The 16,596-nt window shown below is 46.6% G+C and overlaps 2 protein-coding genes across 2 annotated transcripts in view; both read left to right on the forward strand.

The window, feature by feature from the left end:
* LOC136941856 (receptor-type tyrosine-protein phosphatase beta-like) overlaps window positions 1-6,935 on the forward strand; it is a 33,428-nt gene extending 26,493 nt beyond the window's left edge. Inside the window, exons 21-34 of the mRNA XM_067234491.1 lie at window positions 150-465; window positions 1,097-1,194; window positions 1,443-1,548; window positions 1,989-2,069; window positions 2,248-2,265; window positions 2,386-2,467; window positions 2,933-3,023; window positions 3,149-3,225; window positions 3,461-3,595; window positions 3,857-3,979; window positions 4,254-4,417; window positions 4,723-4,858; window positions 5,154-5,274; window positions 5,886-6,935. Coding sequence (XP_067090592.1) covers window positions 150-465; window positions 1,097-1,194; window positions 1,443-1,548; window positions 1,989-2,069; window positions 2,248-2,265; window positions 2,386-2,467; window positions 2,933-3,023; window positions 3,149-3,225; window positions 3,461-3,595; window positions 3,857-3,979; window positions 4,254-4,417; window positions 4,723-4,858; window positions 5,154-5,274; window positions 5,886-5,908 — 1,571 coding nt within the window. The 3' untranslated portion in view covers window positions 5,909-6,935. The remainder of the gene's footprint in view (window positions 1-149; window positions 466-1,096; window positions 1,195-1,442; window positions 1,549-1,988; window positions 2,070-2,247; window positions 2,266-2,385; window positions 2,468-2,932; window positions 3,024-3,148; window positions 3,226-3,460; window positions 3,596-3,856; window positions 3,980-4,253; window positions 4,418-4,722; window positions 4,859-5,153; window positions 5,275-5,885) is intronic.
* Window positions 6,936-7,137: 202 nt separating this feature from the next.
* On the forward strand, window positions 7,138-13,371 carry LOC136942077 (fibroblast growth factor receptor substrate 2-like). Its single transcript, XM_067234844.1, has 7 exons — window positions 7,138-7,468; window positions 8,077-8,156; window positions 8,364-8,455; window positions 8,785-8,971; window positions 9,845-9,985; window positions 10,489-10,652; window positions 11,620-13,371. The coding sequence occupies exons 3-7, from the start codon at window positions 8,390-8,392 to the stop codon at window positions 12,751-12,753; spliced, it is 1,692 nt and encodes a 563-aa protein (XP_067090945.1). The 5' UTR covers window positions 7,138-7,468; window positions 8,077-8,156; window positions 8,364-8,389; the 3' UTR covers window positions 12,754-13,371.
* Window positions 13,372-16,596: the final 3,225 nt, after the last annotated feature.

Here is a 16,596-nt window from a genome sequence, read left to right on the forward strand (position 1 = left end):
TCTAACACACACACACACACAGCAAGCTCTAACACACACACACACACACACACAGCAAGCTCTAACACACGCACACTTTTCACAATACACTGAGGTGAATGTTTTGCGTGACAGGATATGAGGCGTTTTGTTCTGTCTTGTGAGTCCAGATAGTGAGACCCTGCAGCCAGAGCAGCAGCACCCCATGCCCTCCTATCCGGAGTACCGCTCCAACAGCTCCATCACGGCCTACCAGACCAGCTACTTTCCTAGCCACTGTGCCCAGGGTCCTGACAGCGCCACCCAGAGCCTGGAGGTCAACCTGGGCACCGGCATGGACAGTCTGGGAGGGCCCTGCGACCGCACACAGAGCCAGGGCCTTGACCTAGGCCAAGACCAGGGCCAGGACCAGGACCAGGGCCAGGACCAGGAGAAAGGCTTGAACCCATTCTGTGATGGACCTCTTAAACCCAAAACCCCATACAGGTAGAGGAGGTTCAATTATGTTAATGTTAATGTATGTGTTTGTACGCTGCTGTGGTCTCTGCTAAATGAGTAAGGAGGTGTAGCTGTGTGTAGACAGACTGTGTGAGCATGGAGGTGTGTGTAGACAGACTGTGTGAGCATGGAGGTGTGTGTAGACAGACTGTGTGAGCATGGAGGTGTGTGTAGACAGACTGTGTGAACATGGAGGTGTGTGTAGACAGACTGTGTGAGCATGGAGGTGTGTGTTGACAGACTGTGTGAGCATGGAGGTGTGTGTTGACAGACTGTGTGAACAAGGTGTGTGTTGACAGACTGTGTGAGCATGGAGGTGTGTGTAGACAAACTGTGTGAACATGGTGGTGTGTGTTGACAGACTGTGTGAACAAGGTGTGTGTTGACAGACTGTGTGAGCATGGAGGTGTGTGTAGACAAACTGTGTGAACATGGTGGTGTGTGTTGACAGACTGTGTGAACAAGGTGTGTGTTGACAGACTGTGTGAGCATGGAGGTGTGTGTAGACAGACTGTGTGAGCATGGAGGTGTGTGTTGACAGACTGTATGAGCATGGAGGTGTGTGTTGACAGACTGTGTGAGCATGGAGGTGTGTGTTGACAGACTGTGTGTCCCTCAGGCTCAGCGTGCGTGCCTTCACCCAGCTGGACGAGGATCAGCACGCCTCTCCTCTCTACACAGACACCTTCCTCTCCCTCCCCCTCGTCACCGAAGCAGGTGCGATGGTCCTCGCTTTGATGTGGAACAGGACTGAGATAGATGGATGGAAAGATGGTCACGCTGGGATTTTCACCCTAGATAGTTCTCTGCAACTTGTTTACATTAGGGTTATATTACCTACCATGTAACTACAGCAACCCTTGACATTAAGTTTATTAAGTCTATTACAGTTATAGTAACTAGCATGTAGACGCATGGTGGATAATGTGACCTTGCCTAACCCTCCCAGTGTGTGTCCTCCCCAGAGCCTCTGACTGGTGTGATCGAGGGCATAAGTGCCGGCATGTTCCTGGTGGCCATGATGGTGGCCATCACAGCTCTGCTCATCTGTAGACAGAAGGCTCACAAAGTGTAAGCATCTCCCAATATACACCATTGATTAGAAAGATTCTGTCTGGTGTTCGGTGTTCTGTCTGGTGTTCTGTGTTCTGTCTGATGTTCTGGTGTTCTGTCTGGTGTTCTGTGTTGTGTCTGGTGTTCTGTGTTCTGTCTGATGTTCTGGTGTTCTGTTTGATGTTCTGTGTTGTGTCTGGTGTTGTGTCTGGTGTTCTGTGTTGTGTCTGGTGTTCTGTGTTCTGTCTGGTGTTGTGTCCGGTGTTCTGTGTTGTGTCTGATGTTCTGTGTTGTGTCTGGTGTTCTGTGTTCTGTCTGGTGTTGTGTCCGGTGTTCTGTGTTGTGTCTGATGTTCTGTGTTGTGTCTGGTGTTGTGTGTTGTGTCTGGTGTTCTGTCTGGTGTTCTGTGTTCTGTCTGGTGTTTTGTGTTGTGTCTGGTGTTCTGTGTTCTCCTGCAGGAGTCTTCAGGAGAGGCCAGTGGTCCACATGAGCATGAGGAGTGAGAGGTCCTCCTCCGGGGTGCACATGGGGGTCAGGGGGTAAGACACGGAACATACCTGCTTAGACGCGGATTCAGAGACACAATAATAATCATAATAATGCATTTTAATTGTTTAGTGAGTTCTTCATTGTAAAGGCAATCTCAGGGTGCTAAAGTAAAAAAGAATAGAAATGAGTGTACTGAAACCTGTTCTTCTTTATCCCACTTGATTTCAGCAATCGACGCATTTCAAGGTATGTTTAGAGATGCTTGCTTTAGTTTCTGCTTGTTTTCACAGTTCTTTTTCTTTTGCCGTGTTTGTCTGATTGGTTTTGCCATTGGCTGTTTTTCTCTATGTTTCCTCCCCTCTGCAGCCCCATCAAGACCCTGCACTTTGAGTCTCACTACAGCAAACTGCAGGCCGACTCCAACTACCTGCTTTCTGAGGAGTACGAGGTACCTATCAAGGACTTGTCTGTGCTCAAATACTAAAAGCCCTAAATATGAACTCTCCCCCCCTCCCCAAAATAATATATTATTATGTGTGTTTTTCAGAAAAAATATAGGGTTAGGGTTAGTGTTAGGGATAACTAAAGAACATGTAGAAACTCTACATGCATGTTTACAACAGTGAGGCTTGTGTTCTGTATTTACATTTAGTCATTTAGCAGACGCTTTTATCCAGAGCGACTTACAGTAAGTACAGGGACATTCCCCCGAGGCAAGTAAGGTGAAGTGCCTTGCCCAAGGACACAACATCATTTGGCACGGCCGGGGAATCGAACCAGCAACCTTCTGATTACTAGCCCGATTCCCTAACCGCTCAGCCACCTGACTCCCTCCGTATTTGACACTTCATATACGCACTGCCTGGATGTTGCTTCTACCACATGAATAAGATCTCCATGTGTGAATGAGCAGGATCTGAAGGAAGTGGGACGCAACCAGCCTCTGGACACGGCCCTGCTCCCAGAGAACCGGGGGAAGAACCGCTACAACAACATCCTTCCCTGTGAGTAGATGACAGCTGGAACTCCATACGCCCTCAAGGCAGTGAAGTGCGTCCAGCTCTAGGCGAGGTAACGACATCATCCATCCCTCCATGTTTGTTTTATATGATCTTCCACGTGTGTGCAGACGATTCGACGCGTGTGAAGCTGTCGTACGTGGATGATGACCCCTGCTCAGACTACATCAACGCCAGCTACATTCCTGTGAGTGGATCATGAGACGCAAATGAGATACACTTTGACTTTCCATTTCATTTAAGTTTGATTCATTTAGCGGACACTATAATGTGACATACAAACACTGCATTGGGAAAATACAGCGGGAAATGAAGGATCAGAAGTGCATGGTTTAAACTGCCTTTTTTGTTAACATGAAGGATGCCGAAAATGTGATTTTCACTTGCATGACCGTATCTAAGAGGTACTTTTTAACCTTCAGGGTAACAACTTCCGAAGGGAGTACATAGCCACGCAGGGTCCTCTCCCAGGGACCAAAGACGACTTCTGGAAAATGGTGTGGGAGCAAAACGTCCACAACATCGTCATGGTGACGCAGTGTGTGGAGAAAGGCAGGGTGGGTATTTCCAGTGGCAGCTATTTTGTCTACAGTTATTTTCTCCACATCATAACACGACACGATCTAGTGTTTGGTCGACCGATCAAAGTATTACAGTACATGACCCTGTATAGGCACACATGGCCCGGTAGAGATTTCTCTAACCCTGGAGAGAGATACAACATGGTGGGTGTTAGCTGGTAGGAATGGGGTGCACGGGGGGCACGGGGGGAACGGGGGGCAGGTCCCTGACGGTGTTTCTGTCTCTGCCCGTTGCAGGTGAAGTGTGACCACTACTGGCCGTTCGACCTGGACCCTCTGTACTACGGTGACCTCATCGTGCAAATGCTGTCTGAGTCGGTCCTGCCAGAGTGGACCATCCGCGAGTTCAAGATCTGCAGCGTGAGATTCAGTTACCTTCTGATTTACATTCTTTCAGCTACACTATGATTTACTGCCCTTTTTTGTTATTATTACACCTTGATTGCAATTCTTTCATCAAGCCATTGGAAAACATTTCCGCTTTCATAAAACAGTGACGCTATACAAAACACAACTGTTCAACTTACGATAACAGAATAACAAAAGCTTTAGCGCCTCATATCACCAGCCAACCCCATGTACTATTCAAATAGGGATGGCTCCAGCTTACTGGTACATGTGTGTCTGTGTTCAGGAGGAGCAGCTGAGTTTTTCCAGGGTGGTGCGTCAGTTTCACTACACCGTGTGGCCCGATCACGGGGTCCCAGAGACTACCCAGTCACTCATCCAGTTCGTCAGGACAGTCCGCGACTACATCAACAGGACTCCTGGTGCTGGGGCCACCGTGGTCCACTGCAGGTGGGTGGGTGGTTGTGGAAAAAAACACTATAAAGGGATGAAACTATATTAAATGACACATGCCTCTTGTCAGCCACCAGACAGAGGGAGTCAGGTGGCTGAGCGGTGAGGGAATCGGGCTAGTAATCCGAAGGTTGCGAACTCGATTCCCGGTCATGCCAACTGATGTTGTGTCCTTGGGCAAGGCACTTCACCCTACTTGCCTTGGGGGGAATGTCCCTGTACTTACTGTAAGTCGCTCTGGATAAGAGCGTCTGCTAAATGACTAAATGTAAAATGTTTTCTCTATACATTTTCTCCCCCAGTGCTGGTGTGGGCCGAACAGGAACTTTCATCAGTCTGGATCGAGTTCTACAGCAGATGGAGACTAAGGACACAGTGGATCTATATGGGGCGGTGTTTGACCTGCGCCTACACCGCTCTCACATGGTGCAGACTGAGGTCAGAGGCCCAGGACTCAAGAAGTGTGTGTGTGTGTGCGTGTGTGCGTGCGTGCGCGTGTGTGTGTAAGGGCTCTCTTCCCTAGTCCCAGAGTGTATGTGTATTTTGTGCATGCATATCATGGATAATTCTGTGTAATGACCTGTTGTGTCATTATATGGCCCGTGTGTTCATATATTGGTGTGTGTGTGTTCATAGACGTGTGTTCATATATTGGTGTGTGTGTGTATTCATAGGCGTGTGTTCACATGATGCTGTGTATGTTTACATGAGGAGTGTGTGTTCCCCTGCACAGTGCCAGTACGCGTACCTTCACCAGTGTGTCAGAGACGTGCTCAGAGCGAGGAAACTACGGAATGAGCAGGAGAATCCTCTCTACCCGATCTACGAGAACGTGAACCCAGACCACCAGAGAGGTAAACCGCTGATCATGTTGCCCTCCAGTAACCACTGATGCTGATCAGAGCCCCTATCTTCTCTAAGTCATTGTTGAGACATAAGACTCGACCACATGTCAAAGCAAGTGTTAAAGGCAGGGTAGGTCCTTTTTGCGAAAGTAGCAGTTTTGGCTTGTTTGAAATTATCTAACCAGAAATGTCCCACCCCCTCCCTTGAAAGCTACTCCCCCACACATGAACACGCTGCCTGAGGTAGATAAACAGGCGAGTGGCCCGTCCAATCATTGCATTCGGTCCGAACGCAATGATTGGTCATGTTTATCACAGCCCTGCGACGGCCACAGATATCAGATATATTTTTATTTTACTGTCAGAGTATTTGATTTATTGATCGCTATAAGTTTATTTCAGTAAAAAAATAAATTCTCAAAAACATTACCTACCCTGCCTTTAATTGTATCGAGAACAGCATGAACTAACTTTTGACCAAATGTCCAGTTTCTGCTTGGGAAGGCAGCACCCCGTATCTGCACATCGCATGAATAACAAAGAAAACTCCACAGAGTTTAAACAAGTTAACACTTACTGTAGAGAGTAAACTCACCATATCTTTTTTCTTCGACCCTCAGATATGGTGTGCACCAGACGTTAAAGATTGTATATGGACTACTAAGGGAGAAAGTGTCTAAACATGACACATGTTTGTAACATGTTTCGCACTACAGGGATATATGGCAAATTTATTTTTCTACCATTTGTATTTTTATTTTTAAGACCAATGTTAAAACTCCAATAGGTAACATTATACATTATATTCTTATTTGAAAAACAGAGCCCTCCATTTTCCCATGCTTTCCTCCAGTTTGAGTTTGATTGACAATGGTTTTTACAGATTAAAGGAAGAAAGCTCATTGAAGGGGATTGGCTGGAAAGTAGCGGGCTGCTGTAAATTATTAATTTAGATTCCAATGGCGCTGAGCTGTTAGTCAGCCCTCGGAGGGCCTGATTAACTTGCACAATATGTTAAAAGAACATAAAACTTTAATTTTTTTTATTGAAAAGTCTTTACCTATTGTACTTTTAACAGAAATACCTGGGAAATTATATTAGAAACTATATTATTTAATTATAACAGAATGTTTAATGTAACACAATTGTATATACTTGCTACATTCTTTTATTTTTGGGTGTTTGTATAAATGCTTTATATTTTCACAATGCGCTTTTGTACACAGCATTTAAAATTATTATAAGAAAACTGGCTCACTCAGACTAAGTAATACGTTTTAGTTTTTTTTACATTATACAAAAAATTACATGAGATTTGAGAACGTTGAAATTATGTTTTAACTCATGTATGGATATTACTACAGAATTGATACATATTTTGTAGGTAGTGATAGCTGCTTAAAAAATGTAAAGGAGCAGATTTTATTACAATTTTATTTTTATTTTTTTACCATTTGGGTATTACTTTGTGTTTAAGAGTTCTGTATGGTATTGTCTCATAGTATCAGTGTGTAGGCTTCTTATCATAAACATCTATTTACCTGCCTAAACATGACTGCGATAGTAATTGTAAGGAATGCACGACGGATTCTGTGAATCATAACCCAACCCATAGTATCGTATAGTTCACTTTATTCCCTATATGTTGTTTCAATAAAGTAAACGAATTAATTTAACTTACATCCATTTCTATTATTATTTTGAGTGACTCTATTAACTCTACTATATTGTATTATGTCCCCGCGCTTGCGCAAAGATCCACACATTTACTACATTGTAGTAAATGAGTTTCTTCCCCCAACTCTCGGAAGTTTAGCTAAGTTGCTGTGATTTAGCCAAGCAAGTTAGCCACTTAGAAAACGGCACGACAAAACTAAACTTGATTTTTCGGAAGGAGAAACAAGATTTAACCGAAAAATTAGTTCCCATATGGAAACCTAAGGGATTATTCATGGATTTGTATCGATTTTTATTCTATTGTTTTCGCAAACTCGTACGGTAGCTAGCTTTGAAAGAAGTTGTGATTGTTTTTTTGGCGCTCTGGCAACGCAGAGGAAAGATGGTGGTGATTGAGTTGAGCTAACAGGCTACAGCGAGCTTGCTTCTTTTATGAGCATCGTATGAGATAGCTCACCATCAAGTTGGTATACTTTGCGTTAGGAAAGTTTGGAAGAAAGCGTGGAAGAAGTTTAATCAGCGCCACGTGAGCATTACATATTACTGTATTATATTGCATTTGTGAAACCCTGTTGTGAAAGGTAGCTAGCGCGAGCTAATTAGCTAGCTAACTATTAGCTTATTCAAGCAGCGGACAGCTAGCTGGCCAATTAGCTTGCTACTAAGTTATCTTCTAGCTAGCTGGCATACCTGGTCAGATTCTACTAATTGACCAGTTTGCATTGTCTGCTTGACATTTCTACCACAACATGAGTATTTATTTAATGTGTTGGCGTCGCTTGTGTAGTAGTGTATTTTATTTGAACCTCACCGGGTTTGAGTAAAAAAACAAACATTTAGCGAGCTACTGTTAGCTAACTTACGTTATGTGGTTTCTACCCCTAGCAAGTCAGCCAGTCTAGCTAGTAAGCGACTCAGCTTGCAAAAATTGGTTAGATTAGCCAAAGTAAATAATTCTGTAAACAAGCAGTAGCCTTTCTGTGTTCACTTGTTAAAACCTTCCTAGCTACCATATGTGGTCGTTATATTGAAACTGTCTGTGGCAAGCTGTTGAGTTTATCAGTAGTCAGTCAGTATCCATAATCAATGATGTAATCAAATCACAGCTTGAAATGTCAGACTTTCCTTTTCCAGCCTCCGCTCTGTCCCTAACAGAGCATGAGCCGCCCCAGGCTTCAGAGAATGGGACCAGGGTTACTGGTGGCTGTATATAGGTGAGTAACGCTCTGCTGAGGGGAATAAACACATCCTGATGTGAACTTTGTAATGTATTCAAACTCTGCAAGTCACCTCTTCATCTGCAGTCAAATGCAAGTCTCTACCACTGAGCTTTGCCCATCCACACACTCCCAATCCCTTGTTGATGCCCTGATTCCAGTCAGTGAAACGGGGAAACTGAACTTGTGTGTTCTCCGTCACAGGCAGCAGATGGAGCTCTGAAGAAGCCATGGGTAGCTGCTTAAGCTGTCCAGAGAAAGAGTCAATCCCAGATAATCATCAAACCAAATTTAAGGTGGGTCTCCGCTGGTGCAGTGTCAACAGAAAAGCCATATAATTTGTTAATATCAACTGATGCTATAAGGTGCTACATTGAATGTCTTAAATTTGGTGGTAGGCTGCTTCCTTTATGGTTTCTTTATGTGGACAGTTGCCATCAGAATTCTTCATATTCTTTTCTTTTCTGGACCCATTTCACATGTTTGAATGATCGATATGATGTCAATATAGCCCTTAGTGTTAGCTCAGGTTAAGGCTCCACCCAGATGGCTAACAAAGTCCTAACACTGATTCATTCTTAGTCACAACTATTCAACTGCAACTTGTGTGTGTGTGTGCTGTCAGGTGGTGAACGTGGATGATGATGGTAATGAGCTGGGCGCCGGCGTGATGGAGCTGAACGAGGCCGAGCTGGTCCTCCACACCCATCGCCGTGACGACGTCAGGTGGCCCTACCTGTGCCTGCGTCGCTATGGCTACGACTCAAACCTGTTTTCCTTTGAGAGTGGCCGGCGCTGTCAGACTGGACAGGGTAAACGCTGCTCCTGCACACACACACACACACACATTCTCTGTTAGTCCAGTCAGAGCTGGACACCTGTTTTCTAATTCTCTTATTAACTTATTTGACAGAGATTACAATTTCATGCAAGAGATTAGCTTTAGGCATATGGTGGATGGATAGGTACTTGTAGATAGTTACAGTATATATGGTTAGTGTTTATTAGAAATGCACAACTGTAACAAAACCCAAAATACTTAATTAGCTCAAACAGAATCCATCCTAAATGTGTAAAGATCTAAGGATCGTCTCGTCTCACTTTCTTCCCCTAGTGATTTATCTCTGTCGGGTTTGATTGTTTGAACTGTGTGTGACAGACCGCCGTTTCGCCCAGTGACACCTGTTGTTCTATGACCCCTATGCTTCCAAAAGGATGATGTTGGAGAGCTGGACGGTTGCTATGGGGGTTGGGAGGGTTGCTATGGGGGTTCTAGTGTGTTCGGTAAGTCAAGCTGCCACTTCGTAACCATGACGACACAATACTGAGACACGCCCCCAGTATTGATGCCCATCCTTGGTGTGGTGTTGTGGTCGAAGACGTGGATCTGTCAGATCTAGGCTGTTGTGGTGTTCTCTTGCAGTGTGGTTTGTATGGGACTGTGTGTGGTTTGTCCCTGATGTCTTGCCATACCTTTGGTTCAGTGTTTCTTGTATTTAGACATTGAGAATGTGTATGTTGTCAGCATACATACATGCATGCATACAGCACCATATCTGCCTAACTCCTTGTGATCTTGCACCATTTTAGAGCAAAAGGTGAACATAATGATGCAGAAATGACTAGAGAAAGAGACTAAAAGGAGTTGTCTGCGGATGCTGACAGTGTGTGTTTGTGTTTGGCAGGGATCTTTGCCTTCAAGTGTGCGCGGGCGGAGGAGATCTTCAACATGCTGCAGGAGGTGATGCACAGCCACAGCATCAGCGTGGTGGAGGAGGCAGTACTGGAGCCAAGCCACCTGGCTACACACACACACACTCCTGCAGGTGAGACACACACACACACACACACACCCCTGCAGGTGAGACACACACACCCCTGCAGGTGAGACACACACACACCCCTGCAGGTGAGACACACACACACCCCTGCAGGTGAGACACACACACACACCCCTGCAGGTGAGACACACACACACACACCCCTGCAGGTGAGACACACACACACACACCCCTGCAGGTGAGACACACACACACACACACCTGCAGGTGAGACACACACACACACACACACACACCTGCAGGTGAGAGACACACACCCCTGCAGGTGAAACACACTCCTGCACACACACCTCTACTAACTGTCCCTTTATCCCATTTATCCTGAAACTTCATCAGTGTTTTCATGAGCATTTCCCTCCGTGCTGTGAGCCAGTGTGCTCTGATGATGTATCAGAAAGGCTTTTTATTTATATACCTTCAACTGACTGAGGAAGGAAAGATCACTGGAGTGTTTAGTCCATGATGTGTGTGTGTGTGTGTGTGTGCAGCTCTGGGCTACTCCGTTCCCACGGTGCCCAACGGTGTGAGCCGGATCCCCTCTGTGGGCGAGGAGCCGTCACACCCTTCCAGCCGCCTCCCGTCCGTGGCCAGCACACGGCTTCCCTCCCTGGGGGACGAGTCCACACACCCCCTGCTGGGGGGAGACGAGGCGGTACGGCAACACGCACACCTGCTTAGCATCACACACACACACCTGCTTAGCATCACACACACACACACCTGCTTAGCATCACACACGCCTGCTTAGCATCACACACACACACACACACCTGCTTAGCATCACACACACACACCTGCTTAGCATCACACACACACACACACACACACACCTGCTTAGCATCACACACACACACCTGCTTAGCATCACACACACACACACCTGCTTAGCATCACACACACACACCTGCTTAGCATCACACACACACACACCTGCTTAGCATCACACACGCCTGCTTAGCATCACACACACACACACACACCTGCTTAGCATCACACACACACACCTGCTTAGCATCACACACACACACACACACCTGCTTAGCATCACACACACACACCTGCTTAGCATCACACACACACACCTGCTTAGCATCACACACACACACCTGCTTAGCATCACACACACACACCTGCTTAGCATCACACACACATGGATGAACACGTATTGGCGGGAAGGCAGGAATCTCTGTGTTGTCTCGGTGTTGATATCCGGGCAGTGTAAGAAGTTGAAGCACATGCAGTGTTGAGTGTGGAGTTGTTTGCTCTTCATGGCTCCACTAAGCGATGGAGACATGAGTCACTCCAGTTTGGTCAGAGCGGCAGGATTATAGCAGCATACGTTACGAGGCCCACCCCCTTTTGCAAGATCACAAAAGTATTTCATTCAAACGGGCATTGCACTAGTCTAGTCAAATCAGATTGCATTTGAATATCCAGAAGCAATGTCATAGCAGTCATTATCTCTTAAACAGGGCTTCTATTGAGTTCAAACACTTATCTGATTGCACAGATTGTGTGTCTAATGTTAAAACAACACGATCTATTGTTTTTCGGACAGAACAGTGTAGGAAATGAGAACCAGTTCCTGGACTGATGTTGACTGTTGTCCCCGCATTTAGATCCACACCTATGTGAACACCACAGGCCTGTTGGAGGACCATCCCAGCCCCCTTGCTGTGCCCAGCCCCCTGGACAGCCCTGGGTCAGCCCAGAGCCAGCTGCCCCCAACTCCCCCTCCGCCACCACGGGCACGGCCCGACCCCCCTCCCCCCCAACCGGAGCCGCAGGTGCTCCTGGAGTCCCAGGGCGCGCGCTTCGTCCTGGGCCCCACGCCCGTGCAGAGGCAGCTGATGGCCAGGGAGAGGCGGCAGCACAGCGAGGGGGAGGAAGAGGAGGAGGATGGGGAGGAGGGCTTGCCTGGGGAGACCGGGGAGGCCAACGGGCACATAGACACAGATGGAGGCTCTACGGAGGCCAAAAGCGAGCTCTCACACACACAATCCAACGGCTCCTCCTCCGGCCCGGCTCCCCCCTCTTCGCACCCCGTCACCTCCCCTCGCTGTGTCCGCCCGCCCCCCCTCACCCCAGACCTTCACAACGTCAACAACTCGGCCCAGCGGCGGACGGCCCTGCTGGACTACGAGAACCTGCCGGCCCTGCCGCCCGTCTGGGAGGCGCGCAAGCTCAGCAGGGAGGAGGAGGAGAGCGGACGAGGGGGGGGGATGAAGACGCCGTCCGTGAACGGCTACAACCACAACCACCACGGCCTGCTCCAGCTGTCCTGCTCCCACCCCCTCTCCGCCGCGCTGCTGGAGCCCTCGCACAACTACGTCAACACGGAGAACGTGACGGCGCCCCTCAGCGCCCACCGCCCTGAAACGGCACGTCGCCCTGACACGGCCCACCGCCGAACCGACGGCCCCTCCGTCTTCAACTTCGACTTCCGCCGGCCGCCGCTGGGCCCGGAGTCGGCCAAGACGCTCAACTACATCGAGGTGGAGATGGAGAACACGGGTGGAGGGGGCGGGGCCAACAAGGCTGCCTCAGACAGCAGCAACCCCCACACCCCTCGCACGCCCACCTCCCCACTGCCCCCCACCACGCCCACACGCCGCACAGAGCTCTACGCCTTCATCGACATCGAGCGCACGGCCGCCATGTCCAGCCTGCAGAAGGCTCGGCCGCGCGACGACGGCACCTCGAGGAAAACGCGACACAACAGCACGGAGCTGCCCACTAAGAGCACTGTCTGAACACGCCCCCCCAGCTCTGCTATCCTCCTCCCTCCCTCTGTATGAACACGCCCCCCCAGCTCTGCTATCCTCCTCCCTCCCTCTGTCTGAACACGCCCCCCCAGCTCTGCTATCCTTCTCCCTCCCTCTCTCTCTCTTTTTTTACATGTAAAAACGCGCCGGCACACACAGTGCCTTCCTTGTCTTAATCACGTGACGCAGAGACGTTGGGACCGACGAGGCTCCTCCTCTTGTCTTGATCAAGACAGAGACATGATGATCACATGGTCACCTGCTATGGAGTTCGGGTAGACCACAAATAGGTACTTGCCATATACCAGTTTATTCCTATGGTAATATAATGCCTCCTCTCCTTCACTCTACTGTGCATTTGGGTTGTTTATTATGTTAATAAGACTGGACTGCATCCCTCCTCCTCTTCCTCCTCCTCTTCCTCCTCATATATAGTCCAAATCAGTATTACTGAACAAAGCATTCCATTTAGCCTTTTATTTTATAGGGTTCACTACATGCTGCTGTAATTTCAGTATCTGACAATTACATGATACACTGCATAATGTTTCTGACTATGTACAGTAGATCCTGGCACAATAAATGTCTGTTCTGTTTTAATCTGTACCGAGAGAATGTTGACCCTGTGTCTGGAGGTCTACTGCAACGGGAAGTGATGGATGGTGTGATGTTGGGTGGACTGTATGGTATGTGAATGGCCCGCTAGCAGTGGGATTACTAGTTGATTGTTCCTTAAATGACGAAGGGGATCATCTTTCCATTGCTCAGCACGTCAGCAGGTTTTGGGACGGTGAATCCAGCATCAGTTTTTTAGGGTTGACTTGATCTTCCCATGTGAGATTTAATGTTGCTTTTTTTTCCTCTCTAACCTCATTGTCGTTACATTTATCTTTAATTCAGCTATCTTTTGAGTATGTTGGAATTATATATTTTCAAGGAAAATAGTCTTGGGCACAAATCGAATTGAAGTTGACTGTATGTCCCATGTTCGGCCGCACGGATTCGAGGGAAATAAAATACTGTACTAAAGTCAACAACACTTTACAACATAGTCCGCGATACAGATGAAAATGTCCCGGCCGTGGTACTTGTATGATGAACCAGGGCTTGCGGCGCTAAAGTAATTGGTTTTATACAACATACGTTTTTATCTGGCAAGATAACACACATCTGGTAAGTCGCCAACTATTTTCAGCTACCATGAATACCCTTTGACTCCGTACGTAACTGCTAAAGTTACGACTATCCACTGTCAACTTTTGTTTCGCTTGCCAGCTCTTAACGGGTCTGTTCAGCAGTCTCTTACAGTAGCCTACAGCGTTTAAAAACGGACTAATTTAAAAAGATTTCCCTCTTTCTCTTACACCCCTGGGGTCATCTTTATTGTGGAAAAGCTTAAATGTTTCTTGTCAGCCATCTAAATCAAGATTTGAAGTAATAGCGCGTTCATTCAGGTTCGCGTGACGTAGATCCGATGTTATAGAAAGCTGTCGAATATTTTCTGCTGAAGCCAAATTTCAAACCATCGACATGTTAGCCCCGGTAGCCCAGCAATGTCATCGTTATTAGTGAAAATCCGAAGACTTGCAGAGATTCGTATTCGAATGTTTTGGGAAAATAAGAGGCGGGACATCGGTACCAAAGAGCATAGAAGCACACCAGTTAGGTCAGACAGTGACAAGACCGCTCACTAGCGGTACAAAGTAAACATTACTGTGACCAACGAACACAGGACAGAACAATAGTAAGGGACCAACGTTTTTGTGCACCTGTTGCTGGTGACAAACGGTCTTTGTCCAGAAATAGCTCAGCATCGCAGACAGTTATGAGTAGTTAACCAAAACTGTCCCTCTTGATCAAATGAATTGAATTGAGTCCTACAATCCTAGAAGGCAATCAGTTCTGTGCGATTAATGTTTCTGTTCACCTGTCCCAAACTACTGTTTTTGCCCAAATGACATCTATGACTGCTCACCCTGTCGTGGAAGTTTAGAACTGGTTATCTTACTGTGTAAGGATACCCTCTACAGTATGCTCTCACGACGATCTCAAGGACAAGTTGGATTCATTGTGTTCTACATTTACATTTAGTCATTTAGCAGACGCTCTTATCCAGAGCGACTTACAGTAAGTACAGGGACATTCCCCCGAGGCAAGTAGGGTGAAGTGCCTTGCCCAAGGACACAACATCAGTTGGCATGACCGGGAATCGAACTGGCAACCTTCGGATTACTAGCCCGACTCCCTCACCGCTCAGCCACCTGACTCCCAGGTTCTCAGGTCCAAGGACAACATTTAGAAGGTCACCTAAATGACATGTCCTCTGATTATTTGTGACGATGACAGTGTAATCGTGTGCAAAAGTGACAAGTATAACTGAAAACACTAGAAATACTGTCAAAGACTTCTAGAAACAATAAAATATTAGATGCTTAGAACTTTGGTCACAAGTGTTTTGTGTCCTGGAGGTTGTTTTTAAAGAATAATTTCCAGATAAGCGCTCCCATGATCATAAAAAGTGGTTCAGGTTTGCTGCTCAGTCTTGTGTGCCATGGTGTTGTCAGGCTGGATGAAGAGCCAGGATGCTCCTGACCCCTGCTGAGCAGATTGCTGGGTGGTGATTTAGACACTTGAGGGAGTGGGTTGTATAACATGTTATATATATTACTGCTTCGTAAACTGAACTTTAATCGAACCAAAGGTCCATCCGAGGCCTGCTGTAACCTCTCGTTAACGCCTCTCTCTGTTCCATCCGAGGCCTTCTGTAACCTCTCGTTAACGCCTCTCTCTGTTCCATCCGAGGCCTGCTGTAACCTCTCGTTAATGCCTCTCTGTTTTTCACGTTGAGACCGTTGCCCATGGCTGGAATGAGATGTCAGTAGAGTCTCAGCTAACTCCTCTACATACCCTTTCACATACACCCGGATTATCCCACTAATGTGAGATCCAAAAAACAGATTCTAAATATTTAAATAAATAGAAAAAACTCATGTTAATTTAGTGTGTTAGGTTTAGCTCTCATCTTTACCTCATCCTGTCACTTCATCCCTCCTGCTGGAGGCTGTTCCATATTGCATTTCACTTTATGAGCATCCTACAGGAATTGTACTCAAAGTTAAATGTTCACATTCTGCAGTGGTATATCATGGTAACGCAAGTACCTAGTTTGGAGGGAAGCAGAGGGGGTACATGGTTTATGAAGAGCAGATGAACATAGTACTTTTAAATTAAAGTGAAATTGTGTTTCTGTGTCCTCTCTGTGGTATACTGACCAAACCAAACTGTTACCAACCAAAGACTTAGCTCCAGCATTTGTTTAGTATTCTTAAAGACCATTCAGGGCTAGAGAAGGTCTGACTGATGGCTTACAGATTTATTAAAGACTCTTTGTTACTGATTTGCTGGCAGAGGAGGGCTACAGTAATTTACTGCAGGTTATTGGAGACGTAGTAATGATATGTGGGCCACAGTTCTGTCCAGTACAGAAACTAATCCCTTCAGCTTTAAGGCTAACAAGAAAATACTCAAATTCTTTCAGAAAAAACATTGTTTTTATGCTGAGGTAAAACAGAGCACTGAATCGTCCCCTTCCCTCCTGTTCCTGTGAACGACGAAGGTAAGATATTCAGCTGGTTGGCACCCGTACAGTGTCCAAAGGTCCGGAACATTTATGTTTCGGTGTTTCATGTTTTTGTTACAAGTTCAGGGGGAAGGGGATTTTTTTATGTTCAACGTCCATTTTATCAAACTAAATTTGTCTTCTCTCAAGTGCTTATCTCAAGTGCAGTTTTTTTTTCAATATGTTTTTACCTGCAGATGAGACTCAGACAG

The sequence above is a fragment of the Osmerus mordax genome, chromosome 4 (genome assembly GCF_038355195.1).
Source record: "Osmerus mordax isolate fOsmMor3 chromosome 4, fOsmMor3.pri, whole genome shotgun sequence".
Classification (NCBI taxonomy): domain Eukaryota; kingdom Metazoa; phylum Chordata; class Actinopteri; order Osmeriformes; family Osmeridae; genus Osmerus; species Osmerus mordax.